General features: G+C 48.4%; 1 protein-coding gene and 1 long non-coding RNA gene across 3 annotated transcripts in view; one reads left to right on the top strand and one right to left on the bottom strand.

Moving 5' to 3' along the window:
* The first annotated feature begins 484 nt into the window (after positions 1-484).
* Positions 485-17505, top strand: LOC119954108. Its single transcript, XR_005458166.1, has 2 exons — positions 485-650; positions 17210-17505. It is a non-coding gene; the product is annotated as an uncharacterized LOC119954108 (long non-coding RNA).
* Positions 17506-18683: 1178 nt separating this feature from the next.
* mrc2 (mannose receptor, C type 2) overlaps positions 18684-27302 on the bottom strand; it is a 293165-nt gene continuing 284546 nt past the window's right edge. Inside the window, exons 28-30 of one of the 2 annotated variants that reach the window (XM_038778997.1) lie at positions 23337-23516; positions 22629-22646; positions 18684-22512 (exon numbers count right to left, since the gene is read on the bottom strand). In XM_038778997.1, coding sequence (XP_038634925.1) covers positions 22283-22512; positions 22629-22646; positions 23337-23516 — 428 coding nt within the window. In that variant the 3' untranslated portion in view covers positions 18684-22282. Of the gene's footprint in view, positions 22513-22621; positions 23517-27302 lie in introns of both variants that reach the window. The other variant, XR_005458165.1, reaches the window with a different exon arrangement.

Below are 27302 nucleotides of genomic sequence, written 5' to 3'. Positions count from 1 at the left end.
CCAACCACATACCAGCATGAACTGAAAATATGTCACTGTTCCTTCACTGCCGTAACATCCTTGAACTCCCTTCCTAATAACACTGCGCGTTCAAGAAGGTGACTCTTTTCAAAGGCAACAAATGCTGGCCTTGCCAGTAACGCTGACGTCCCATGAATGAATAAAAAAGTTAGGATGTACCGAAAGGTTGTTTGAAACAAATTCAATAGTAACCTTCAAAAATAAATTGGATAGATAAGTAGAAAAAACATAAATTGCAGGGCTTTGGGGAAAGAATGAAGAGGGAAGGTGGTGTTGAGACTAATGGAGTAGCTCTTTGGGTTACAGAGTCAGCACAATTACAATGAGCGCGGCGATTCCTGTGTTATGAAGTTCTATGAATTGTGTGCGGGTGCCTGCAGTGTGGGCACCGACAGCGTGACAGAGAAACTAAATTATGAATCTCGTGAGCCACATTCTGCAACCTTCAATCTGCCGGAAAGTGGGCAAAATGAGAAGCCGGCAGCAGTAACCACCACTCAGAAGACTGAGTGAAACGTGAACCCGGAGGGAGTTAGCACCATCTAGACCCGGGTGAAAAGAGAATCCGAAGGTTGTCAACAACTTCCAGCATTTGGTTCAAACTTTAGTACAGGGGAAGAAGCTGATTGGTGAGTAACTAGTGAATAATTCTACTTATAATAAATAATGTAAAAAATTAATGAATGGCAGGCCATTGTGGCCGAGTGGGTTGTGCATCCTGTTGGAATGTGAGAAGTCATGAACACCTCCTGCGTCCTGGACAAAACATCTGCGGGAAGTGTCACCAGCTGCAGAAGCTTGAGCTCTGGGTTTTGGAACATACACGGTAGCTGGAGTCACTGTGGTGCCGCAGAGAATTATGTAGAGAGCACATTTAGGGAGGTGGTCAAACCGTAGGTTAGGAGAATGCACGCAGCAAGGGAATGGGTGACTGCCAGACAGTCTAAGAGAAGCAGGCAGCCAGTTACCTGACTCAATCTCACTCGCAAACTGTTTTTCCATTTTGGATATTGGTGAGGATGATGCTTTCCTTGGAGGAGTGCAGCAAGAACCAAGTCTGTGGCACCATGGGCCGCTCAGCTGAACAGGAGGGGTGGAATAGGGTGGAAGCGCAATCGTGCTAAGTGATTAATTAGGGGAACAGGCAGGCATTCTTACAGCCACAGACGTGACTTTTGGATAGTCGACACAAACTCGATGGGCCAAATGGCCCTCTTCTGCACTGTAGAGATTCTAAAATTCTTTTTTTTCTCATAAATTTAAGAGTACCCAATTCATTATTTCCAATTAATGGGCAATTTAGCGCGATCAATCCACCTACCTTGCACATCTTTGTGTTGTGGGGGCAAAACTCACGCAAACACTAATTCTTTAAAAAAAATAAATTTAGAGTTCCCGATTATTTTTTTCCAACTGAGGGTCAATCTAGCGTGGCCAATCCACCTAGCCTGCACATCTTTGGGTTGTGGAGGCGAGACCCACGCAAACGCGGGGAGAATGAGCAAACTCCACATAGACAGTGACCCAGAGCCGGGATCGAACCTGGGACCTCGGCGCCGTGGAGGAGCAGTGCTGACCACTGGGCCACCGTGCTGCCCTGAGATTCTATAACTCTATCACTCCAGGATGGCATGTTACCACCCTGGTGCAGGAGTAAATGCCACAGAGCGGCTGCAGGACATTCTACTGGGAGAAGGAGAACAGTCGGAAGTTACAATCAACATTGCCATAGTTAGGAAGAGGGATGTCGTGCCGAAAACAGATTTTAGGGAGTTAGGAAATATATAAAAAAGCGGAAGCTCAAAAGCAATAACCTCAGGATTACTCCCAGTTCTACGTGCTGGTGAACATAGGAATAGGAGGGTTGATCGATTGAACGCGTGGCTTCAAAATTGGTGTAGGAGAGAGGGAATCCTTAAAATTGGAGAATCCAGCCCAGGGGCATTCTATCTAAATGAAGCAGCATTTGCAAAAAGATAGATGATTTGAAGGCACAAATAAAGGTAAATGGATATGATTTAATTGCTTTGCGAAGATGTGGTTACAAGGTGACCAAGACTGGGAACTGAATATTCATGGCTATTCGTCATTTAGGACCGATAGACAAGAATAAAAACGAGGTGGGTAAGAGCTATTAATAATGGATGACATCAGTACATTAGTGAGAGAGAATCTCAGATCGCAGGATCAAAATGTAGAATCAGCTTGGGAGGAGCTGAGAAAGAGTAAGGGGCAGCAAACATTGGTGCGAGTTGTTTATAAGCCACCAAACTGTAGTGGCAATCCTGAGCAAGGTATCATTCAGGAAATTAAAACTCATGCAACATGAGCTTACAATTTTATGATAGGTTTGAAAGTGATAAAGTTAATTCTGAAACTTGGGCCTCAAATCTGAATAAACAGAACTATGAGGGTGTGAGCGTTGACAGACAATGGCTAAAATTTAAAGAAATATTATATGTTCTGCTGTAAATGTGCATTCCTCTAAGATACAAAACGCAACAGGAATGGTAAACCAACTGTGGCTAACGATAGAAAGTAAAGGTTGCATCAGATCAAAGGAAGGGGATTATAAAGTTGCCAAAAATCGGTGGTAAACCTGAGCATTGAGAGAAATTTAGAATCCAGCAAAGGATGACCAAGAAACTGATAATGAAAGGGGAAGTTATAATTATGAATGCAAACTGGCAAGGAACATAAAGGCGGACTATAAAAGCTTCTTTAGATATGTGGCAAGGAGGGGGCAGCACGGTGGCACAGTGGTTAGCATTGCTGCCTCACGGCGCCGGGGTCCCAGGTTTGATCCCAGCTCTGGGTCACTGTCTGTGTGGAGTTTGCACATTCTCCCCGTGTTTGCGTGGGTGTCGCCCCCACAACCCAAAACATGTGCCATGTAGGTGGATTGACCAGGCTAAATTGCCCCTTAATTGGAAAAAAAATAATTGGGTACTCTAAATTTAAAAAAAAGATATGTGGCAAGGATAAGATCAACAAGGTCAAATTTGGGTCCATTACAGGGGGAGACAGAAGCATTTTTAATGGAGAATAAAGAAATGACGGAGAAACCAGACAATCACTTTACGTCCATCTCCCAGAGGAACTCGGGAATGTGGGGACTTGTGAAAATGAGGAACTGAAAGAATTTAGCATTAATAAAGAGATAGTACACAAAAATTAATTGGATTGAATGTTCATAAATCCCTTGCATCAGGTGAGCTACATCATAAAGACCGGGGGTGGGGCATGGATCCTCCTTCGGCAGACGCTGGTATCAGGGTCCACAATGCAGTGGAGAATTGTGAAATCAGGATCGGTGCCAGGCATCGATGGGCGGTGGTCCGAACGCAATGCTCCGACCCCCGCTGGTCCTGGAATTGAGGTCAAAACCACGTTCCAGCAGTAACATGTAAAAATGCAAATGGGTCTGATCCATTTAGCGGGCCCAGTGCCCTATTTTCCGGCCCTCCATGATTCTCCGGTCCCCGTGGTCAGGAATCACGTGGGCGCGAATCACAGATGCTCCCAGCATTCATGAGCCTGAGTTGGTGGACCTCACGGTGAGGAAAGAGGACAACTCCATAAGGGAGTTACCCCAAAGTCCATCCAAGGGTCACCCTCCCCACCCACAATGCACTGCCTGCCCCCCCTCCTCTACCAGAACCCCTCCTCCATGCCTACCCAGGACCCCTTTAATAGGGAGAGCCCGTCCAGGGATACTTGTAATAGGGGGACCCACCACAGGGGCCCCTGTAACAGGGAGACCCCCCCCCCCCCACACAGGGACCCCCTGACTAAAGCACACCCCTCAGAAAAGAGACGCCTGTCTGGAAGTTAGAGAGCAGTTCAGACAGGGACAGTGAAAAAAAGTACAGCTGTAACACTTACCTGGAAGCTCCATATGTCCATCCCTGGAGGGTGAACAGCCGTGACCTATGTCTAGACCCCTCAAATCCATGAGCTGTAAGCCATTCATTACTTTCTACTCGTGGGGCTGGGATTGACAGCTTCCGCAGACCATCTGCCTTGACTCATTCATCTCCTTTTATTCATTCATCCCTGCTGGGGCCGGAATTGGCGTTAAAGATTCTGACACCCACTGGAGGTGATGGGCCTGTGGTAGTGACACCCGCAGGAGTGGTGCCGGAACACCACAGTACCTCGTTCGGACTCGGCCCCACCCCTCTCCTGTCCCTGGCACATCTGATGGGCAGCGAGAAGAACAGGGTGGCATCACGCCACATGGGAGCAACAGCCTGGCCCATCCAGGCCCGGTTGCCCAGAAGACAACCGCCAAAGGGGACCCAGGTCACAGGATGGGAATCACAGTAGGTCACCTCCACTTCTGATGGATCACCTGGGAATCCACCTAGGTGTAGCGTTAGGGCCCGTAAGGCCAGAAAGGTAGACACCTGTTAAGTTGGTCCAGGTTCAGCCCACAATATAATGTTAGGGGCTAGGGGATAAACCTGTATATATATATATATATATATATGTTCAGCGGTTTACAATAAACACCTGTTTACAAATGTTTCAACCTAGCTCAGTGCTCTGTCCGACGGGTGTGAGGGATGGCCTGGATTGAGCTGGGCTGATGCAGATGGGGCACTGGCGCCGGGGGGGGGGGGGGGGGGGGGGGTTTGTACCCCGGTTCAGCCAGCACTCACCACTCTGGTGCTCCACCCAATCCCTCTTCACTCCATACCACCTCTTCTCTCGCCTCGTCCCCCCACCGTCCTCAACTCCGCCACCTCAAGGGTTCGGTGGGACCATGTGATGGAATAGAATAGAATAGAACAGTACAGCACAGAACAGGCCCTTCGGCCCTCGATGTTGTGCCGAGCAATGATCACCCTACTCAAAACCACGTATCCACCCTATACCCGTAACCCAACAACCCCCCCCCCCCCCCCCCCCAACAATCTTACTTTTTAGGACACTACGGGCAATTTAGCATGGCCAATCCACCTAACCCGCACATCTTTGGACTGTGGGAGGAAACCGGAGCACCCGGAGGAAACCCACGCACACACGGGGAGGACGTGCAGACTCCGCACAGACAGTGCCCCAGCCGGGAATCGAACCTGGGACCCTGGAGCTGTGAAGCATTTATGCTAACTACCATGCTACCGTGCTGCCCCATATGGCGAGCTCATATGCAGGGATCACCCAGGTGGATGGAAGGTGCAGGAGTCAGATATTGACAAATGGTGAGGAGCACCAGAGCTCATCGCAGAGCGGTTCGTTATCCTCCTCCATCCCATTGTTACTGCCAACCCAGGGCCCGCACCCAGTAGTAAGGCAGGTAGGAATCGCGGAGAGTATGTCGCCCCTCTGCTGCGCGATGTTGTGGAGGATGCAGCAGGTCACCACGATGTGGAAGACCCTCCAAGCGCTATACTTGGAGGGTCTCCACAGCGGTTCAGGCACCTGAACTGCATCTTCAGGATGCCGAAGCACTGCCCGATCATGTCCCTGGTCGCAGCATGGGCGTCATTGTATCGTGTCAGTCTCCAGATAGGCCACATCATCCACGACCACAGCAGATAATGCCTGTCGCCCAAAAGCCAACCCCTTAGCCGGGGATACGTCTCGTATAGGTTTGGAATCGCTGAGTATACCAGAATGAAGGCGTTGTGCACATTGCCCAGGTATCGGGTGCAGACCTGCCATGATCTGCAACTCATGGTCACACACCAGCTGCACATTCATCGAGTGGAACCCCTTTGATTTGTGAAGACCGGTCTGTCATGGGCCGGTGTTTGTAACCCAAGATGCATCCGCAATCACTCCCTGGACCGGGAACATCTCAGTGACAATGGCAAACTCCGCTGCTCGGGCATCCTGGTGGACTTGGTCCACATTGAATTTGATGTATTGTGCTGATCATGATGGCGCGGATGCACCTGTGCACCGAGGTCTGTGAGATCCCACTCGGCGCCTGAAAGGGCCCCAAGACGTAATCGTTCAAAGTGACCGTCACCTTGACGGTCACCAGGAGTGGGTGCTCTACCCCATATCCCCGCGGTGCCAGGTGTGCCATCATCTGGCAGATATATCGCACTGACACCCAGCTCAGTCGGAGTCTTTGACCGCATGTCCGGTCTGGCAGGCCCTCGAATGACAGGCGCTGCCGGTACATACACGGCCTCATGTGGTGCCTCCTTCCCACCTCCTCCTCGGCCCGTTGGGTGGCCAGTTCCTCATGCTCACTGGGTACCTCCTGTTACTCTGGGGCAGGCTCCCTCCTGCAGGATCCTCCCCAAGCAGCTGCAGCTCCTACAGCCTCAGTGCAACCTACAGGACTGCGGCGACTAGGATGAAGGCCACCATTCCTGGTTGAATTCTGAAGTCCATTGTCGAAAGGGGGTGAATGTTATCATGATGCGAACCCCCATGGCCAACCAGGTAAATGGGCTACACGGTGGCCCCGGTCTTCACTACAGACCCTGCCCATGCAAGGCCCCCTCCCCCCGCAATCAGCACACTTACCCCTGGCCGTTCCCCAGGCACCCTGTCCACCACACCCTGGTGCGGTCGGTGCCCAGCACCATGGGGGCATCTGGCCATAGCACCCATCCCTGCTGCCAGAGGTACCATTGGCTAGCGCTAACCATGCTAGCGGTATGCTCCACGTTCCCTACCTGCACCCATACGGCCAGTGTCACTTTTCGCAACCATGGGCCATGGTAGACAGTCAGTAGGGTGGGCAGCAAGATGGCTGCCTTGCATCAATGGCGGTCTGTGCCTAGTCTTCTGGTCCCATTGGGAGGCACCCCAGCCATACGGCCCATCCCCTGCGCACCCCCCCCCACCGTACCCCCCCAGGGACGGAAGACTGGGCACAGCCACCTTGCTGCGGTCCCTACTGACTGCCTACCAGGGCCCCGGGGCCTGGCTGATGACCCCCCACCCCCGGACCGGAAGCACACGGTTGCACCTCTGCTTGTCCTGCCTCCTTTCTCTCACTCATTGGCCATGGCACTTATTTTCTGAATTTTGAAACCAGGGGCGGAATTCTCCGCAACGGCCGACGCTGTTGTGAAACCCGGAATGTTTCACGACGGCGTCGGAGGCCGCTCCTTGCCCCCTATTCTCCCCCCCCCGGGGGGCTAGGAGCGGCGTTGCGGGGAACTCACCCGCCGGGCCTTGACGTGGCGTCAAGGCCCGGGGCGCCGAGAATGACGTGGGCGGCGGCGCCTAATGATGTCAGCCGCGCATGCGCAGGTTGGCCGGCGCCAACCCGCGCATGCGCGGTTGCCGTCTTCCCCTCCGCTGCCCCGCAAGACGTGGTGGCTTGATCTTGCGGGGTGGCGGAGGGGAAAGAGTGCAAGAAGAGTGTCTTGGAGACGCCGGCCCGACAATCGGTGGGCACTGATCGCAGGCCAGTCCCCTCCCGAGCACGGCCGTGGTGCTCGCTCCCCTCTTCGCCCCCCACAGGCCCCAAACTCACCTTTTGCGATATGTTCACGCCGGCAGCGACCAGGTATGGTTGCCGCCTGCATGAACAAGTCGGGAACGGCAGGCCGCTCGGCCCATCCGGGCCAGAGAATCGCGGGTCGCCGTGAAAAACGGCGACGTGCGATTCTCCAAGCGGCATGTCGCAATATACGACACGCCATTTTGGGGGGGGGGGGGGGGTGGGAGAATCGTGGGGGGTGCCAGAGCGGCCCTCCCACGATTCTCCCACCAGGCCTTGGCAGCGGAGAATCGTGCCCCAGAAGTGAAACTCACCGTCGGTAATTCCTCCGGCGGAGGTCGAGCATCGCGGAGGCCCCGGACAATACGGGGTCAGGCCCACTAATGATGTGCAGATGACGTTTACTGCGTGCGGAGAATGCATTGCTGCTGTTGTCGAGGTACCGGAGCACGGCATTCTGGTGTGTACCCAGTGCCTGCCACGATTCTGGCCTCTCGGCCAATTCTCTGCCCAATCGCCTTTCACGATTTCGGAGTCCAGTGAATTGCTTCCTGATTTTTGCTCCCAGGGGAATGTAGATCAGTAGCAATTCACCTCCAGCGTGAGTAGAGGACTAGATTCTCCGCCGGAGGTATCCACCGCCAGCGAATTTCCCGACGCTGTGGGGGTTCCCACAATGGGAAACACCATTGGCCAGCTGGCAGGACAGAGGGTCACGTTACTGGCGGGGGTGCGCCGCACCATAAAACGGGTGCGGCGGGACGGAGAACCCGCCCAAGGTCTCCCAAACGGAGAATGTCATCCATTATTTCATTCACTTCAGGATAAAACCAAATGCTCTGACTTCCCTGAAGGCCCTGGAGGACCAAATATGAGAAACAAATCCAGTCACAAATCTCAGTTCTCAGTCATTGCCTCCCTCCAGACTGTCCCCATCGAACACTGGGTGTGTTTTACAAATCCCTGTAATGATAAGAATAGGGACAAGCCGAGATGTTTGCACCGACAAAGCGGATTATGTTTCCTCCACCGTGTTAGAGGGATAGCAGGAGGTACATTTCACATGCAGTATTTCCCTGGAGTATTATTGATGCTTCCATCCTGCTGCATCGACAGGAACCTTGCAAATGGAGACTTATCTGAGCTACAGCTCCCTCAGCTGGTCAGTCTGGGTGTCACTGCTAAAGACTCTCAAACAAAACTACCTCCAATTTAGGAAATGTTGATGAAGGCACAAGAGCCATAGGACGAGGTACTATTGTGGGTTGACGGCTAAATGGGTGATTCTCATTATGTGCAATGTGTAATTTGATTATTAAAAGCATATAAGAAAGAAACTTGTTCATTTTATGGTGACTGTCGGAACTTTTTTGCATAGATTGTATTATATATATATATCTGTTGCAGTAATATTAAAAATAAAATCCTGCTTAATATACAGGCAAACTAAGTGTCTGAAAAGGGAGCAATCAAGATGTGTAAAAGTGAGCTCATCATTCATTCCAACCACATAATAATCTTTGTTAGTGTCACAAGTAGGCTTACATTAACACTGCAATGAAGTTGCTGTGAAAGATCCTAGTCGCCAAACTCCTGCGCCTGTTCAGGTACACCGAAGGAGAATTCAGAATGTCCAATTCACCTAACAGCACAACTTTCGGGACTTGTGGGAGGAAACCCACACTGTCACGTGGGTAACATCCACACAGACAATGGCCCCAGCAGGAATCAAATCTGCGACCATAGTGCTGCGAAGCAACAGTGTTAACCACTGAGCTACCGTGCCGCCCAGTATGTGTTTGCATAGTGAGCCTAACGGAATTTTGTTTATAGAAAGAAGGTTCTGTAGAGAGTAGACAATTTGAGACGTTGGGATGGATTCTTCGGTTCGCCAGCTGTGTGTTTCTCAGTTGCGTGCTGTTCGCTGGCTGTGGGATTCTATCTTCCTGTTGCTTGTCAATGGGATTTCCCATTGTAACCACCTATGCCACTGTAAATCACAATGACCAGAGAAATCTGCCATTGTGTTATAGATTTAGATAATCTAAGGTCAGGGAATCAGGTCAGGGAATCTGTGTGGGATACAGATGATGTAATTAATAGGAAGAGCCAGGTCTGTAGCAAGCAGTTTAGCTTTTAGTTTTGCTAGGAGCTTAAAAGCTGAGCACTAGCTTTTGCCAAAGTCTGTCAGGTTAAGCAGCGGTCTCCCAAGGACAGCAAGACTTGCACCTGGTGCCTGAAAGGGTTTATCTCTCTCTAAGCAGTCTTTCCAAGAAATCTCTATTCAGAGGAGAGCAAGCATCCCTGTGTTTGCTAACTTTATTTATAGTTGGCTTTTGACCTGCAATGTTATTTATTTCATTGGAGACTGGGAAGGTATCAGTTAAAAGTTAAAGTGTTTCCTTTTATTCCTTTTATTGTTAAGAATTCTTTAACTGTTAACTGTAAAGCTAATTCAGTTTAATCCAGTGTTAGTATTAAAGTTTGTTTTAGTATAACATATTTAGTATAACACATGGACCTATTGGTCCATGGAATCACTCCTGGAGAGAAGTATCCTGTCCACATAGTTTAATTTTATTTTAAGTGTTTGGGGATCTTGTCCAGTATCCTAACAAATTGTGGGGTCTTGTCTGGTATCTTAATAAAATATATAGTGCTGTCACATACCTGTGGCACATCTCAAAGCACTTTAAAACTATTAAGTGCTTCTAAAATAAATTACCATTTTAATGCATGAAACACACTGCCAAGTTGCACGCCGCAAGATCCCACAGAGATTGCAAGAGAAAGGGGACAGTGAGTGGAGATTAGACATGGTCCCACAGGATTCCCTATCATGATGCCTTGACTGTGAAATTCCTTTTATCTCTTTTCTGATATTATCTTAATCGGGATTTGAATTGACCTTGGGAAAGGCTTAAAAAAGATAAAGGCAGATTGACACTTTGAGATAATGGCTTTGTGTGATATAGTAAAATTGGATGATGGGGCAATGATCGCCTGTTTATCTCTCCTCAACTTTATGTCCATTGAAGCCAGTAGTAATAAAAGCCAGGAGTGCTGCCAATATTTCAAATGCCACCCAAGGAGTCCATGGGAAATTCATATGGGACAGTCTATAGGGCTCATTTAACTGTGGCCCGGATGAACAGATTTTTTGAGGAGGTGGAGGACAGATGTGGGAGGTGTGGGGGAATCCTGCGAACCATGTAAATATGTTTTGGGCGTGTCCGAGGCTGAGGGGATTCTGGCAGGGGTTTTCAGATGTCATGTCAGAGGTTCTGGAAGGGAGGGTGACTCCGAGTCCAGAGATGGCAATATTTGGAGTGTCGGAAGATCAGGGAGTCCAGAAAGGGGAGAGAGACCAACATTTGTGGCCTCTGCCTCCCTGGTGGCCTGGAGATGGATTTTTCTGTGATGGAGGGACTCGGAGCCTCCAAAGTCCGAGGTGTGGGTCGGACATGGCAGAGTTTCTTAGGCTAGAGATTAAGTTCGCGTAAAGGGTTCATTACAGGGGTTTGCTCAGGGGTGGCAGCAGTTCATCGACTTCTTCAAGGAAAATTGACCGTCAGCAGGGGGAGTGGGATAGGGGGGGAGTGGATGCAAGGAAGTGAAAATAAGGGCAGGGAATCTAATATACAGGTAGCAAGGAGTTAGGGGGGGGTATATTATTGTGGGGCTTTTGCGTGTGTTAGATTGCTCTGTTGTTTACAACGTTACAATGTTAAAATTATAGTTGCCGCAATAAAATATTTTCTAAAAAAATTTTTTATAACAACATTAATGCGGTGCTTCCAATCAGCTCAACACAGTGAAATCCGGAATGACATCTAAGCTTAATTAACGGCTGTGACTTTAAAAACAATTTGTAGAAGCTTCTGTAATAAAATGAAGTAGCGCCAAAACAGGACGATCATTGATCAGAAATATCATTGGGTATGTCACGAGAGATTAATTAGCTACCTTTCATTGTTTGGTAGCACAGAGCTTCATTTTCACTGTAAACAGAGACAGTCTATCAGAGCTTTTTGTCTGAACCAATCAGAGTTGACCTGCCTGGTTTGGATTTGAAACAAAAGATTGTCAATTAATTGTTCCCTGGTGCATTCTCCATGGTAACCCCTCTACCAATCACAGTCCACTTGCCAACAAGTCAGACTCTCTTCTCATGCAGTAGCAATTGTTATTCTTCTTACTGTTGGTTTATCTTGCATAGCTGTTCTGATGAGTGCAAGTTGAAAAGATTCAATAGTATGTCTCTCTTTTCACGAGTACTGTTATTTTCCTGAAATGACTAGTGAGGCAGTGATATTAAATACTATAAGATGTTGGATCCCAGTTTTCCTGACATATTTGCTCAATTCCAGCATTGATAAGAATGTCCAAATGGAACACAGACCATTGAACAGATATTGACCAGACTGAGCTGGTAGTAAACCTCCATCACCGATGAACAGTGGCAGCCGCGTGTACCATCTACAAGATGGACTGCAGGAACTCACCAAGGCTCCTTGGGCAGCACCCTCCAAACCTATTACCGCTACCACCTAGAAGGACAAGAGAAACAGATGCATGGGATCACCACCAACTGGACGTTGCCCTCCTGGCCACTCACTATCTTGACATGAAAATATATCACTATTCCTTCACTGTTGTTGGGTCAAAATCCTGGAACTTCCTCCCTAACAGCACTGTGGGTCTGCAGCGGTTTGAGAAGGCAACTCAGCACCACCTTCTCAAGGGCAATTAGGGATAGACAATAAATGCTGGCCTAGCCAGTGATGTCCACATCCCATATAGTAAATTAAAAAAAAGCCACTCCTGGATCAGAAGGTTGAGGTTCCATGGCCAACCCAGCATATTAGCACGGAATCTGTTCTGCACAGTATTGAATACAGGAGTGAGAGGGTGCAGCATTGTCAAAGGTGCTACCGTTTTGGTATTAAAATAAGACCTCGTCTGCAGAAGGAGTTGTACTATTAAAGGGTCAGGACATCCTTCTGGGCGCTGATCAATATTCCTCCAACAACTGAAACACCAAAAGACATTAATTAGTCATTCATCTGATTGCTGACTTTGAAACGGGGCAAAGAAATGTCTGCCATATTGTCATAGAAACATAGAAAATAAGAGCAGGAGGAGACCATTTTGCCCTTCAAGCCTGCTCCACCAGTCAATGTGATCATGGCTGAGCATCCAAATCGGTAACTTGTTCCAGCTTCCCCCCCCTATATCCTTTGATCCCTTTAGCTCCAGGAGTGATATCCAACTCCTTCTTTAAAGCATACAGGCAGGAATTCTCTGGGCGTTCACTGGCAGCAGGATTCCCTGATCCTGCTGTAACTCACTCCGCCTGCGGGATTCCCTGCGACATGGGATGGCTTCAATGGGAATTTCCACTGAAAGCGACGGGAGCAGAGCATCCTGCTGCCAGCAAATGGCTGCCACCTTCCGCCGCTGAGAAATATGTGGCTGGTAGCTGGAGTCATGCCCAAAATATTTTGGTCTCAACTACTTTCTGTGACAGAGAGATCCACGTGTTCATCACTCTCTGGGTTTTCTCCACATCTCAGTCCTAAATGGTTTAATCTGTATGCTTAGACTGCGAACCCTGGCTCTGGACACCTCCACCCATCAAGAACATTCTTCCCTGTGTACTCCTGTTAGAATTTTCTAGGTTTCTGAGATCGCCCCTCATTCTTCTAAACTCCGGCGAATATAATCCTAACCGACTCAATCTCTCCTCATTTGTCAGTTCTGCCATCCCAGAAATCAGTCTGGTAAACCTTTGCTGCACTCCCTCGAGAGCCAGAACATCCTTCTTTGGATAAGGAAACCAAAACTGCTCACAATATCCCAGATGTGGTCTCATCAAGGCTCTGTTTAATTGCAGCAAGACATCCCTGCTCCTGTACTCAAAGCCTCTTGCTATGAAGGCCAAGCTACAATTTACCTTCTTTACCCCCTATTGTACCTGCATGCTTACTTTCAGCGACTGGTGTACGAGGACACCCAGGTCTCGTTACACATTCCCCTCTCTCCCTCTCTCAATCTATAGCCATTCAGATAATAATCTGCCTTCCTATATTTCCTACCAAAGTGGATAACCTCACACTTATCCACATTATACTGCATCTGTCATGCATTTGCCCACTCGCCCAACCTGCCCAAATTGCACTGAAGCATCTCTGCATCCTCCTCACAGCTCACCCTCCCACCCAGTTTTGTATCATCTGCAAATTTGGAGATATTACATTTAGTTCCCTCATTTAAATTATTAATAGACATTGTGAATAGATGGGGTCCTAGCACCCATCCCTGGAGTACCCCACTGGGTCACTGCCTGCATTGTGGTTCCATGGGTTCGAAACCAAGTGGCCATTCCTTCAATGTGACTACCTTCCTCAGCTGGGAATGGAAGTGGAATGGAAATAAGCATGGTCAAGGTGGCGCCAAAATGACACAGTTGGGTGATGGAAGTTCAGACCTCCATCAACCCTGTGCAGGAGCCAGATTACTGCATGGCCTACTGGGCAACCCTGCAAATGTGGATTGTAACTTATATTGGTTTGTTTTAATAGTGTTTAAATATCCTAAGGGCCTGTATCTTAATGTAATTTACTAAATATTTTAGTGGATTGCGATAGGGTGGGGGTTGGGTATTGTGCAGGGGTCAAGAATGTTAATTGATGGCCAGGGTCCTAAGAATTTGAAACAAACAAGCTCATTGTACGCCAGGACGAACCTAAGATGAACCAGGCACCCAGAGGGGTAAACCATATGCAGGTTCTGTGATTCTTGCTTGAGATTATTTAGGCCAAAGGCTTCATGGGTATAGTGGTCCCTGCTGAACAATAAGCAGAAGGTCTACAGGTCATGCTGAATGCTGGTTGCGTGGGTTTAACTGGTTGAACTCCTTAAGCGTCTGGAGGGCCATGCAGGATGCAGGAGCACTGTTACGAGAATGAATTTTGTGATCTGCCTCCTTCACTTGGTGGCTTTTCTGCACAAGATGTGTCAAACACAGATCTACAGGCAATGATCAACAACAAGACGTTAATCGATACAAACATCAGTTAGGCACCAGCTGTGAAATGAGCACACAATGTGTGCAAATAACCCATTTCAAACATTCGGCTTTGATCTCAAATTGGAAACGGCTAGATTATGAGCTTCAACTGGGGATGAACCAACGGATCGATATTTTTAAGTTACACAGCACACCTGCAGATAATAGAATTATTCACTCTATACATTCACAGAGACCGGCCACTGTGGCGATGTAACAGAATGGCTCTGTGCAATGGAATCATTCTCCTGCTAGTTTCACTGTCCTCAGGAACAAATCAAAAGCTCCTGGAGAATAGGGATTATTAAACCTTCAATCTGCAGAAGAAAGTATGAACAGCCTTTTGAGATAGCCAAAATCAAAAAGCTGATGCTCACCGATTGACAGTGAGAGGAACACAGAGGTGAGTTGGAGACAGGGCTGTCATGCTAATGCTTTAACTCATGTTGCCATTCATGGTAACTAGAGCCAGAACTTTATTTAATCCATTTAAAGACCTTGGGCAGGATTCTCTGAGCCTCCGCCCCAAATTCGCGATCAACGTGGGGGCGGAGAATGGGCGTCGACACCAAAATCCGGCGCGACTCTGCTCAGTCCCCGGAGAATCGCTGCGAATCGCGCGCGGGCGGTCTACATGGCGTGGGTAGGGGGCCATTGACAGAGGCCCCCGCGGTGCTTCTCCGACGACAACTGGCCGAGTTCCCGACGGCGTGGGTCTCTCATGGTCCCACCAGTCGGGAAATCGGCTTTGCGGCTGCGGACTCAGTCCGCGGTCGCCCTGGTCGGGGGGGGCAGGGGGATCCTTCACCGGGGGGGCTCACAGACAGCCAGGCTATCGATCGTGGACAACCGATCCGCGGGTGCACGCAATCTCGGCGGGCGGCCTATCTTTTTTGGTGCCGGACCGGGTTGTGGGTCCAGCATGTCACGTGGGGAGGCTGACGCAGGCATGGACCCCCGACCGGAAGTGCACAGCCTCGTATCGGGGGCAGGATTCTCCAATAATGGGGCTATGTGGGCGGATCACTCTGGACTTTCCGTGCTGAGGTTCGGAGAATCCCGTCCCGGCAGCCAGAGCTGCAAGGACTACGCCGGGGTCCTGCTAGCCTCCTTCAGGTAGGAGAATTACTCTGGACTTTCTTCAGGAAAGTCCAGAGTGATTCACCCGCGTTTTCAAGCCCCATTATTGGCGAATACCGCCCAAGATGTCTAGGAAAGATAAAAAAAGGTGGCAGTATTGATTATAATAATATGTATTGTCACAGGTAGGCTTACATTAACACTGCAATGAAGCCACTGTGAAAAACCCCTAGTCGCCACATTCCGGCGCCTGTTCGAGTACACAGAGGGTGAATTCAGAATCTCCAATTCACCTGACAGCATGGTCTTTCGGGACTTGTGGCAGGAGACCAGAGCACCCAAAAGAAACCCACGCAGACACATGGAGAAGCTGCAGATCCACACAGACAGTGACCCAAGCCAGGAATTGAACCGAGGACCCAGGAGCTGTGAAGCAACAGTGCTACCCACTGTGCTGCCGTGATTAAGGAGAACATTGCAGTAATGGAGAGAGAGGATGTGCCAGGGGGGGTTAGGACAGAATCTATTTGGTTAGAATTAAGGAACAAGAAAGGTGCAATTACATTGCTCAGTCTTTAGCCCACCAACCAGTGAGAAAGATAAACAGGAATAAATTTACATTGAAATTACAAAGGGGTGTAAAGAATATAGAGTAGTTATTAAGGGGTGCGTTGATTCTCTGAGTATAGACTAGGACAGTAGTGCTAAGGGCAGAGAGACAAGAGTGAGTGTTCGGAAGAATTTCCTATGACAATATATTTCCGCTCTAACGAGAGAACAGACATTGCTTTACCTGCTTCTTGGCAATGAGGTGGGCCAAATGGATCAATTGGAATGAAAGGTCGGCAGCTTATCTTTGGAAGAGATAGTCATGCACAGACAAGGTAAATTCTCACAATGTGGAAAACAAATCCAGCCTTCAGTGTAGAGATTAAAATGAAGAAGAAAAGGTTTGCTTATGACAAATGTCAAGATGGACAATACAACGGAGAGCTGAATATAGGAGGTTCGGAGTGGAAGTCAAAAAGAGAAGCAAAGAGAGAGCATGAAGAGAGACTGGGAGCTAATATAAAAGTGAATTCAAAAGTCTTCCATAGGCATGTAAATCATAAAATGGTGGTAAAAGGAGGAATGGGGTCACTTAGAGATCCAAAAAAGGACTTAACATGGAGGCAGGGGGCATGGCAGTGAAGAGGATCAAACAATATGCGGGGAGCGCGGGATCAGGCTACTGAGTTGGAGGTTCAGCCATGATCATAATGAATGGTAGAGGAAGCTCGGAAAGTTGAATAGCCTCCTCCTGCTCCTATTTTCTCCGTTTCTATACTTTGCACCTGTCTTTACCAAGCAACAAGATGCTGTGCAGGCCATGGCAAAAGAGGAGGTAATTCAGACACTTAAAATTTTTAAAATTAAGAAGGGAGGGTTATTTTATAGGTTGTCGGTGCCGGGATCAGATGGAATGCATCCAAGGACATTAAGGGAAGTGGGAGTGGAAATTGCAGAGGCACTGACTATCATTTTCCAATCTTCCTTTGTCTTGGGTGGTGCCGGAGGACTGGAGAATTACAAATCACTCTGGATAACAGGAGTATCCCCTTTTCCCATCAACGAGTTAGGATCTGGATGGGACAATGGCCAGCTGTGAGCATATACCTATGGCTCAATGTTAGCAGACCAGTATGAAGGAAGGAACATCATAACAAATCTTCAGTGATAACCTGTGAGGCCCCCAGGTACAACCATCGCAAGAAGGGACCGAGTTTCAAAGCCCAGAGAAGACAACCACATTGAGTGATCATAGCCCAGCCAGCCTCCTTCACTAAGTGGCGGTAATACCTGGAGCTCAGCTGTGAGTCTGAGTCACACTTTGTTGAGTGTGAGAATTGTGAATAAAATTGCGTTAAACCATCAACCTGTTTTGTTCTTTGTTCATGTCGCAAATAAGAGCACACGGATAAAACTTTGGGTTAACACACTGGTTGGAGTACCTGGGATTTTACAGATGCAACAGTAATGCTGTCGATGTTGATGTACATGGACATCCAAAAGGCATTTGATAAACCCCCGCACAACAGACTTGTGGGAAGTTATAGCTCATGGAGTAAAAAGGACAGTAGCAACATAATTATGAAATTGACTGAGTGACGAGACGCGTGAGGCTCATGGATATTTTCTGGAGAAGGTTTTGTAGTGGAGTTCCCCAGGGGTCAGTATTTGGACTCTTGATTTACCTGATATGTATCAATGACCATTGCCCATTGGTTTTCTCATTGGGGTAGTTCGGTCATTTTGTTTGTCGATCACAGGGTTCATCACACCATTGATACAGCCCGATTCAGAGCTTGCACTCTCACATAGAAAATATGAGCGGGAGGAGGCCATTCAGCCCTTCAAGCCATCTCTGGCATTCAGCATGATCATGACTGATCATCCAACTCAGTAACCTGCTTCCCCTTTCCCCCATATCCTTTGTTCCCTTTAGCCCCAAGAACTATATCCAACTCCTTTTTTTGAAAACAGACTGCTTTGGTCTCAACTGCTTTGTGTGATAGCAAATTCCACAGGCTCATATATATAATAATAATCTTTATTGTCACAAGTAGGCTTACATTAGCACTGCAATGAAGTTACTGTGAAAATCCCCTAGTCGCCACATTCCGGCGCCTGTTCGGGTACACAGAGGGAGAATTCAGAATGTCCAAATTACTTAACAGCACATCTTTCGGGACTTGTGGGAGGACACCGGAGCACCCGGAGGAAACCCACACAGACACGGGGGGAATGTGCAGACTCTGCACAGTTAACTAAGCCGGGATTCAAACCAGTATCCCTGGCGCTGTGATGTAACAGTGGTAACCACTGTGCTACCGGGCCTGTTGATTGAAATTAATAGAAGGAAAGTCAAGTGAGTGAAAGGGAGGGGTATGTGATGTTCTTCTCTGCGTTTTGCCAGCCGGGGTGGGTATTGAAGATCATCTCTCCCAACATCGTTGACTAACCCCCATTAGAACCATTTCACAGAACATCTTCCTTTATCTCTTTGAGAATATTGATGGGGGATTAATGGCAAAATAAACACTCTTCACAACATAAACATAAAAAAAACACTTTATTCTGAGAATCCTGTTTGGCAACTTTCACTGCCTGTTATACCCAGCGATAGAAATGGACAGAAAGGTCTGTCTTCGTAGCCCCTCAATCACAAATTAAACATGTATGTTTTGAAAGCTTGAAATAATTTTCAGTTTGAGAAGGGGTTTAACTCCCCTCACCCCCCTGAACCCTTGGAAAAAAGTAGTGGATGTTATTCTAAGAATATTTGGACCGTTGAATAGATGAAATTGGTCTTTGACCAATGGTGTGAATCAGACGATGTCAGTAAATCAGCCTGCTTCACACCCTTCCCGAAACATTGGTTTCGATGGAGTGTGCCGCGGTTACTGGTTTGCTGTGAACCTCTTTTGTATTACCAGCATTGACCAGTTTCACTCGCCCTGCCCCACCTCTGCGCTTCCCATTCCCCCCACCCCCACCCCATATTGTTTGATTGTCATCAAAACTCTTTATAGCTTTGTGCACAGATACAATAAAATTCCCTACAGAATCCCTGGTACTGCCAGAAGGTGCAAAGTGGAAGAAATGTTGGCCTCCAGTGTTGCAATCCCTTCATCTGAAAAAACATCAGAGGACAAAAAGATCCATCTTCAGTGATCGGAAGAGCTTAGGCTGATACTAACATTCAGGGATGTTTACTTCATTGTTTTGGATCTGCTCCCCTCCAGTTGAGGAAAGCGCTCGTGATGGTATAACTCCTTTCTCTGTCACTTATATACCTCATTATCTGGTTGACTGGTGTTTTTGCACCTCTGTGTTAGCCAGCTACAACTCCCTACCACCAGCACGTCTTACCTTGGTCCTCTCAAACCCCGCTACAAATTGCCCGCAACCTCCCCCCCTGGAGCGACGCCAACAGCGCGGATTCAATTCCTAGACCGGCTGAGGTTATTCGTGACGGCCCCGCCTTCTCAACCTTGTCCCTCGCCTGAGGTGTGGTGACCTACAGGTTAAATCACCACCAGTCAGCTCTCAAAGAGCAGAGCAGCCTATGGTCCTCTGGGTTTGTGGCAACTTTCATTCTTTCCTTTAACAGTAACAGTGTCACCATGGTTTCCAATGCACAGGCGTCTAAACCCTTTCCTGGTTCTCCACACAAGGCTACCCATGGAAACATCTCACCAGCATCTCAGCCCCTCCCCCAACTCCACCCTGTGCCCCCCACCACCCAGAAGAGGGTCTAAGGTAGCTCGGTGAAAGAAGTTACAAAGCCCTGGGTTGGTGCTGATCTAACCCAGGATTCCCTTCCCTTTCCTAGCAACTCAAACTGCCTAGAGCTGCCCTAACCCTCCAATCACCACCATGCAGCCTTGTCACAGCCAATATATCAGGGACAAAGTCCACAATGCAAAATAATGGAACCTGAAAGCTAAATGTACCCAACTTCAGTTTTAAAAACAGCTAATACCCCAGAGTAACTGAGTGCCCCAATATTACTACATGAAGTGCCATGCTATCATCGGCTAGTTTACCAGAAGTTTTAATTAGTTTAAATAAATGGAATATTGATAGCCAGCTTCGGTGTTTCTCTAACCACATAATAGATCTGGAATATAGGCCTCACATTACATTCGGTGCTCGTGGCATGGAGCTACCCGCCTGGGAGCACTTAACCTGAAGTTTGAACCGTCCTCCGGCTCATAATTCCTCATCATAGAACCATAGAATTCCTACAGTGCAGAAGGCCATTTGGCCCATTGAGTCTGCACCGACCCTCTGAAAGAGTATCCTACCTAGGCCCGCTCCCCATAACCCCACCTAACCTGCATTTCTTTGGACACTAAGGGGCAATTTATCATGACCAATCCACCTAAACTGCACATATTAGGTCTGTGGGTGGAAAGCGGAGCATCCAGAGGAAACCCACACGGACACGGGGAGAAAGTGCAAACTCCACACAGTCAGCCACCCAAGGCTGGAATTGAACCTGGGTCCTTGGCGTTGTGAGACAGCAGTGCTAACCACTACACCAGCCTGGTGACCCTTTAAATTTTTAAAAATTTGTGTACTGAAAGTTGGGGGATCTGAGTGGACATTCCTGGAACTTGTGACTGGGATCACTTGTTCATGAAATTACCTTAAAAAAAAACGGTTTCCTCACCCTGACCCTTATTTTCTCAGAAGGTGGAATTGTGGGATTTTTCCTTCGGTAACCTGTTGAGCAGGAAGTGACCCTGACAGGCAGAGTCACAACCTAATGAATGCAACAACATTTAGCAGAGAGGAAACCTGCTATTGATCCAATCTAACTAATCATGGCGACACACAATCACTTGGGGAGCATTCTCACATTTCTTCCCCCTTGCGATCTGGGATCGAAAACGTATCCATAATTGCCAACACTGATGCACTCTAAATCATTTGCTGGCTCATTTCCGCCCCCTACATTTTGTAATCGACACGTTTGTCCTGTTCATTCTCTCATCCATTTGATCATCTTTGAAAAACATGCTTTTTGAATCCTGATTGACTGATTGTGAATTGGAAGCAGAGGAACAGGATTAGGCCATTCAGTTCCTCGAGCCTGTTGCTGCATTCAGTTAGGTCACGGTTGATCTATCTTTTAACTCTGGCCATTCACCGTTGCTCTTTAACCCTTTACTGAACAAAGAACCTACCGAGCTCAGTTTTCACATTATCAATTAGCGACTTTTTGGGGTAGGAGCGTTCCAGATTTCCACCACCTTCTGTGTGAAGAGGTAACTCCTGCCGTCACCCGGAATGGTCTAACCCTAACTTTGAAGCCGTGCCCCTTTGTTCCAGATCCTCCCCCCCCCCCAGCCAAGGAAATAGTTTCTATTTATCTACCCTATTGAATCCCTTAATCATCTTAAACATGAGTTACGTGCTTAAAACGTGATGGGTCAGAGGAGGTACAGTTCACACAGTGCCACCCTCTCAGATTGATCCGCTGTCAGCCTCTGGCTAGTTTCCATGCTACTCCTCGGCATCTTTCCGAGGTCTGCTGCGAGATGGAATCACCTGGACTTTTAAAAACGGCTGCTGACAGGAACTCTCTAAAAGAGGGATGACGACAATCCAGAACCCGTTCACTCAGCGTAAACATACATGCATCCTCCTCCTGTCTGTGGAAGCGTGGGTCTGAGAAAACAGTGGCTAGACTGTGGATAACACTGTGCCAACATCTGAACCATGCTGAAACTGATGGGAGGCTCACCAGGCACAGTGAGTGCATGATGATTTTATTCATTGAATTGTGCACTTTTACATATAAACGCTCCTGCGTCAAGGTCATAACACAGTTGAAGGTATTATGGGGGGGGGGGGCGCCTAGTGGATACAAATTGCCCCATTTATCAGATAAAATCCACCAGCACTGATCTATGTATACATATATATATTGTATATACATATATATATATATATATTATATGTATATAAACTGGATGCCTGAGAAATGTACCCTTTTATGGCATAACCCCATTAAGCAGTGCCAACTGTGTCACTGTGAGACTAAGCTGGGACTCCATGTTGACCTGTATTATGTTCTGAACACCAGTCTGTGCTTGCACATTGCTCGAGGATGAAGAGAGACAGAGGAGCAGGCGCCAGGGTTATTCCTGTTGTTCGTTCATTTCCATGTCTGACACCAGGATGTTTTTCTCCACCGATTCGCTGGGCGTCGAGGATGTCCGGCTGTATCGCGCGCTCTCGAAAGCCCCGCGCCGTGAGCCCGAGGCCGCCCGCCGTCGATACAGGAGCAGGAGCACCACCACCACTGCCAGCAGCACCAACGCGCCCAGCACGTACAAGATGATGTCCAAGGTGTGCCCCTGCGAGCCGGCTGCAAATGCAAACACAGAGACAGAAAATGGGAAACAATACCTCACAACACTGAGTCACTGTGTTAAAATGGAATGAGCAACAGAAGAAACTGGAGGTCATTTACTTACAGGTAACACAAGTCTGTTTCTTGAACTGTGTGAGTAAATTTTTAAAAATTAATTTGCTTAATTATCATTGGAAGAATTAACAATCTGGCTTCCTAGCTACGGCAGTAAAAGTATAAATAGGTGACAGTGAATTAATAATAATAATCGCTTATTGTCACAAGTCGGCTTCAATGAAGTTACTGTGAAAAGCCCCAAGTCGCCACATTCCAGCGCCTGTCCCTTTACATCTCTCCTGACTGACATCAATTTTAAAAATTCATTCTTTTACAAGATGTGGGTGTTACTCTCTGCAGAATTCCCAGCCTCTGACTCGCTGTTCACAGTTCACTGTCACACAAGTCAAAAGGGTGTTGACTTAGCTGGGACCATGACAATGGCAGAATAAACAAGCTGTGAGCTCTAGGGTGGAAGAATTCTGCTTCTCAATCTGATCCATTAACCCCTGCTAGGACGTTCACTGATGTGAATATTGCATGAGGACAGGGAAAAACTCAATTGGGATAGCCCCTATAGTAGGGGTTGAATGTTCATCATCTGGGCCCTCCTGCACAAGAGGTCACTACCTTTGGACAGAAGCGGAAATTCCCTTCCCCACTCCATGATGTCCATATTGTAATATCAACCCCTTGCACTGCCCTGCGCCCCTGCCCACCCAGAGCTGGAGTAACGTCAGTTTCTGATGGTCTCAGATATTCCCTTCCCGTTTATTTCTTACCTCTTGGCATTTTGCAAACGATGCCTAGTGTGAAGCTGGTACAGGGACCAATTCCCCAGATTCCAGTGTTGCTGTTGATCCAATAGCAAGTGTTTGGGCTCATTAAACTCATGTTCTCAGTTTCACGAGCCCAGTTTGAATAGTTCAAGACTGTCTTGTCAGGCCAGACAAGCGAACCACCTGAAGCAAGAGGATAAAGAGCTGATTACACATCACAGTAACCGCACTAATTAGACCACATGATAATCTCACCGAATACACCATGCAGTAACCACACTAACTAGACCATATGGTAATCCAAATGATTACATCTCATGGAAACTGCTTTCATAATACTGCATAGTAACTGCACTAATCTCACCACAGGGTAACCGTATGAACTAGACCATGTGGTCATCCCACTGACGACAGCATTTGGTAACGACACAAACTAGGCCAGATGATAATCCCACTGGCTCCACCATGTGGTAACCACATTAACTGGACCATATAATAATCCCACTGGCTACATCACATAGAAACTGCATTAACTATACTGCATGGTAATCACACTAGCTATACTGCAGGGTAGCCACATGAACTACACCGCATAGAACATAGAACAGTACAGCACAGAACAGGCCCGCAGCCCTCGATGTTGTGCCGAACATTGTCCGAAACCAAGATCAATCTATCCCACTCCCTGTCATTCTGGTGTGCTCTATGTGCCTATCCAATAACCGCTTGAAAGTTCCTAGTGTCCGACTCCACTATCACAACAGGCAGTCCACATAATATACTTTTATTGTCACAAGTATGAAGTTACTGTGAAAAGTCCCTAGTCGCCCATTCCGGCACCTGTTCGGGTAAGCTGGTATGAGAATTGAACCCGCGCTGTTCCCCTGTTCTGCATCACAAACCAGCTGTCTAGCCCACTGAGCTAAACCAGCTAGGTTAAACTGGTAACGCACGGTGTCTGCATGCACTACACTGATAGTGACCGCACTAAATACACTGCATGGTAATCGCAACAAACTACACTGCAGGAAAACCGCAAACTACACACATGGTAACTGCATTAACCACACCGCACGGTAATCTCACTAACTATTCCCATGAATAACCTGCACTAGAGGGCAGCACGGTGCGCATGGGTTAGCCCTGTTGCCTCACGGTGCCGAGGTCCCAGGTTCGATCCTGGCTCTGGTTCACTGTCCGTGTGGAGTTTGCACATTCTCCCCGTGTCTGCGTGGTTTCGCCCCCACAAACCAAAGATGTGCAGGGTAGGTGGATGGGCCACGCTAAATTGCCCCTTAATTGAAAAAAATTAATTGGATACAACTAAATGTATCAAAAAAAATTTTAAAAAATGATTACTGCACTAAGTATACTGCACGGTAACTGCACTGACTACACTGCGAGGCAATCTAACCGACTGCATTGCATGGAAACTGCATTAACTATACTGCACGGTCAACGCACTAACTACTCTGCAGGATAACCGCACTAACTACAGCGCACGGAAACTGCATTAATTACACTGCACAGTAACTGCATTAACTGCACCACAAGGCAACCGCACTAACTACATTGCATAGTAACCACGTTAACTACATCATCCGGTAACCAACTGCATGGGCAACCGCATTAACTACACCGCAAGGTAATCGTACTAACTATATCACACAGTAACCGCATGACTACATCACCTGGTAACCACACTAACTACACGGCATGGCAACCGCACTAACTACACCACAAAACAACCGTACTAACTACTCACATGGTAACTGCATTACTACATCACACGGTAACAGCACTTACTACATCACACGGTAACTGCATAACTACATCACACGGTAACAGCACTACTAATCAAATGGTAACAGCACTAACTACATCACACGGTAACAGCACTAACTACATCACATGGTACAGCACTAACTACAATCACACGGTAACAGCACTAACTACACTGCATAGCAACCCACACTAATTATACCACTTAGCAACATGTTAACTGCACCTACTACATCGCCATAACTACACAATTAGTAACTGCATTAACTATGCCATGGCAATAGCTGACACAAACTACACCACGTGGTAACCACATTAACTAAATCACGGGGTATCACAGAAACTACAACGGCATGATAACTGCACGAGACACACCATGTAGTCCACCGCACTAACTACACTGCAGTATAACCACATTCACTATACTACAGAGTAAACCTCACTAACTAGACCATGGGTAACTACGTTAACCACACTGTGAGATAACCACAATTAACTACATTGTAGCGTAACCGCACTAACTACACCAGTATGGTAATCACACTAACTACACTGGATGGTAATCGTACTAATACACTGGTGGTAGCGCACTAACAACACTGTGTGGTAATCGCACTCACTACACTGCAAGGGTAATTGTAACTAACTCCACCGTGTTGTAATCCCACCAGCTACAGTGCAGGATAATCGCACTAACTCACCATGTGGCAATTGGACTAACTACACTGCAGGGTAATCTCACTAAATACAACTGCAGGGTAATCGTATCTAACTCTATCGTGTTGTAATCTCACTAACTACACTGCAGGGTAATTGCACTAACTATACCGTGTGGTAATTGCACTAACTACACTGCAGGGTAAACTACAACTGCAGGGTAAACTACACTACACTAACTACACCATGTGTTAATCCCACTAACTACACTGCTGGGTAATCGCACTAACTACACCGTGTGGTAATCCCACTAACTACACTGCAGTGTAATTGCACTAAATACACTGCAGGGTAAACTACACTACACTAACTACACATGTGTTAACAGGGCCGGCTCAGGCACGGCAACTCGGGCTGTTGCCCGGGCGCCATGTGCTTGGGGTGCCAGAGACTCGGGTCCCGCGCATGCGCAGTTGGGCCGGTGCCAACCAGCGCATGCGCGGTGGCCGCCCGCCCCCAGGGCGGCCCCCCGGCTCGGTCCGCCTCCCCGCTCCCCCCCGCCCCCCTCGGGTCCGCCCCCCCGCCCCGCCCTCGGGTCCGCCCCCCCCCCGCCCTCGGGTCCGCCCCCCCCCGCCCTCGGGTCCGCCCCCCCGCCCTCGGGTCCGCCCCCCCACCCCGCCCTCGGGTCCGCCCCCCGCCCCACCCTCGGGTCCGCCCGCCCTCGGGTCCGCCCGCCCCCCACGTCCGCCCCCCCGCGTGTCCGCCCCCCCGCCCCCCCCCTCGGGTCCGCCCCTCCGCCCCCCCCTCGGGTCCGCCCCTCCTCGGCCCCGCCCCCCCTCGGGTCCGCCCCTCCTCGCCCGCCACCCCCCCTGGTCCCCCCCGGCCCCAGCCCCCCCCGGCCCCGCCCCCCCCAAGGTGCCGAAGTTCACCTTGCCCGGGGCGCCACAACCTAGAGCTGGCGCTGTGTGTTAATCCCATTAACTACACTGCAGTGTAATTGCACTAACTACACCGTGTGGTAATCCCACTAACTACACTGCAGGGTAATTGCACTAACTACACTGCAGGGTAATCGCACTAACTACACCGTGTGGTAATCCCACTAACTACACTGCAGTGTAATTGCACTAACTACACCGTGTGGTAATCCCACTAACTACACTGCAGGGTAACCGCGCTAACAACACCGTGTGGCAATCGTACTAACTACACCGTGTGGTAATCGCACTAACTACACTGCAGGGTAATCGCACTAACTACACCGCTGGGTAATCGCACTAACTACACCGTGTGCAATCGCACTAACTAATCACCGTGTGGCAATCGCACTAACTACACCGTGTGGCAATCGCACTAACTACATCGTGTGGTATCGCACTAACTACACCGCAGGGCATCGCACTAACTGCACCGTGTGGTAATCGCACTAACTACAACCGCAGGGTATCGCACTAACTACACCGTGTGGTAATCGCACTAACTACAGCCGCAGGGTAATCGCACTAACTACACCGTGTGGTAATCGCACTA

This window comes from Scyliorhinus canicula, chromosome 19 (genome assembly GCF_902713615.1).
Source record: "Scyliorhinus canicula chromosome 19, sScyCan1.1, whole genome shotgun sequence".
In the NCBI taxonomy this organism is placed as follows: domain Eukaryota; kingdom Metazoa; phylum Chordata; class Chondrichthyes; order Carcharhiniformes; family Scyliorhinidae; genus Scyliorhinus; species Scyliorhinus canicula.
Note: the sequence above shows the minus strand (reverse complement) of the source record. Positions and strands in the feature narration are given on the sequence as shown.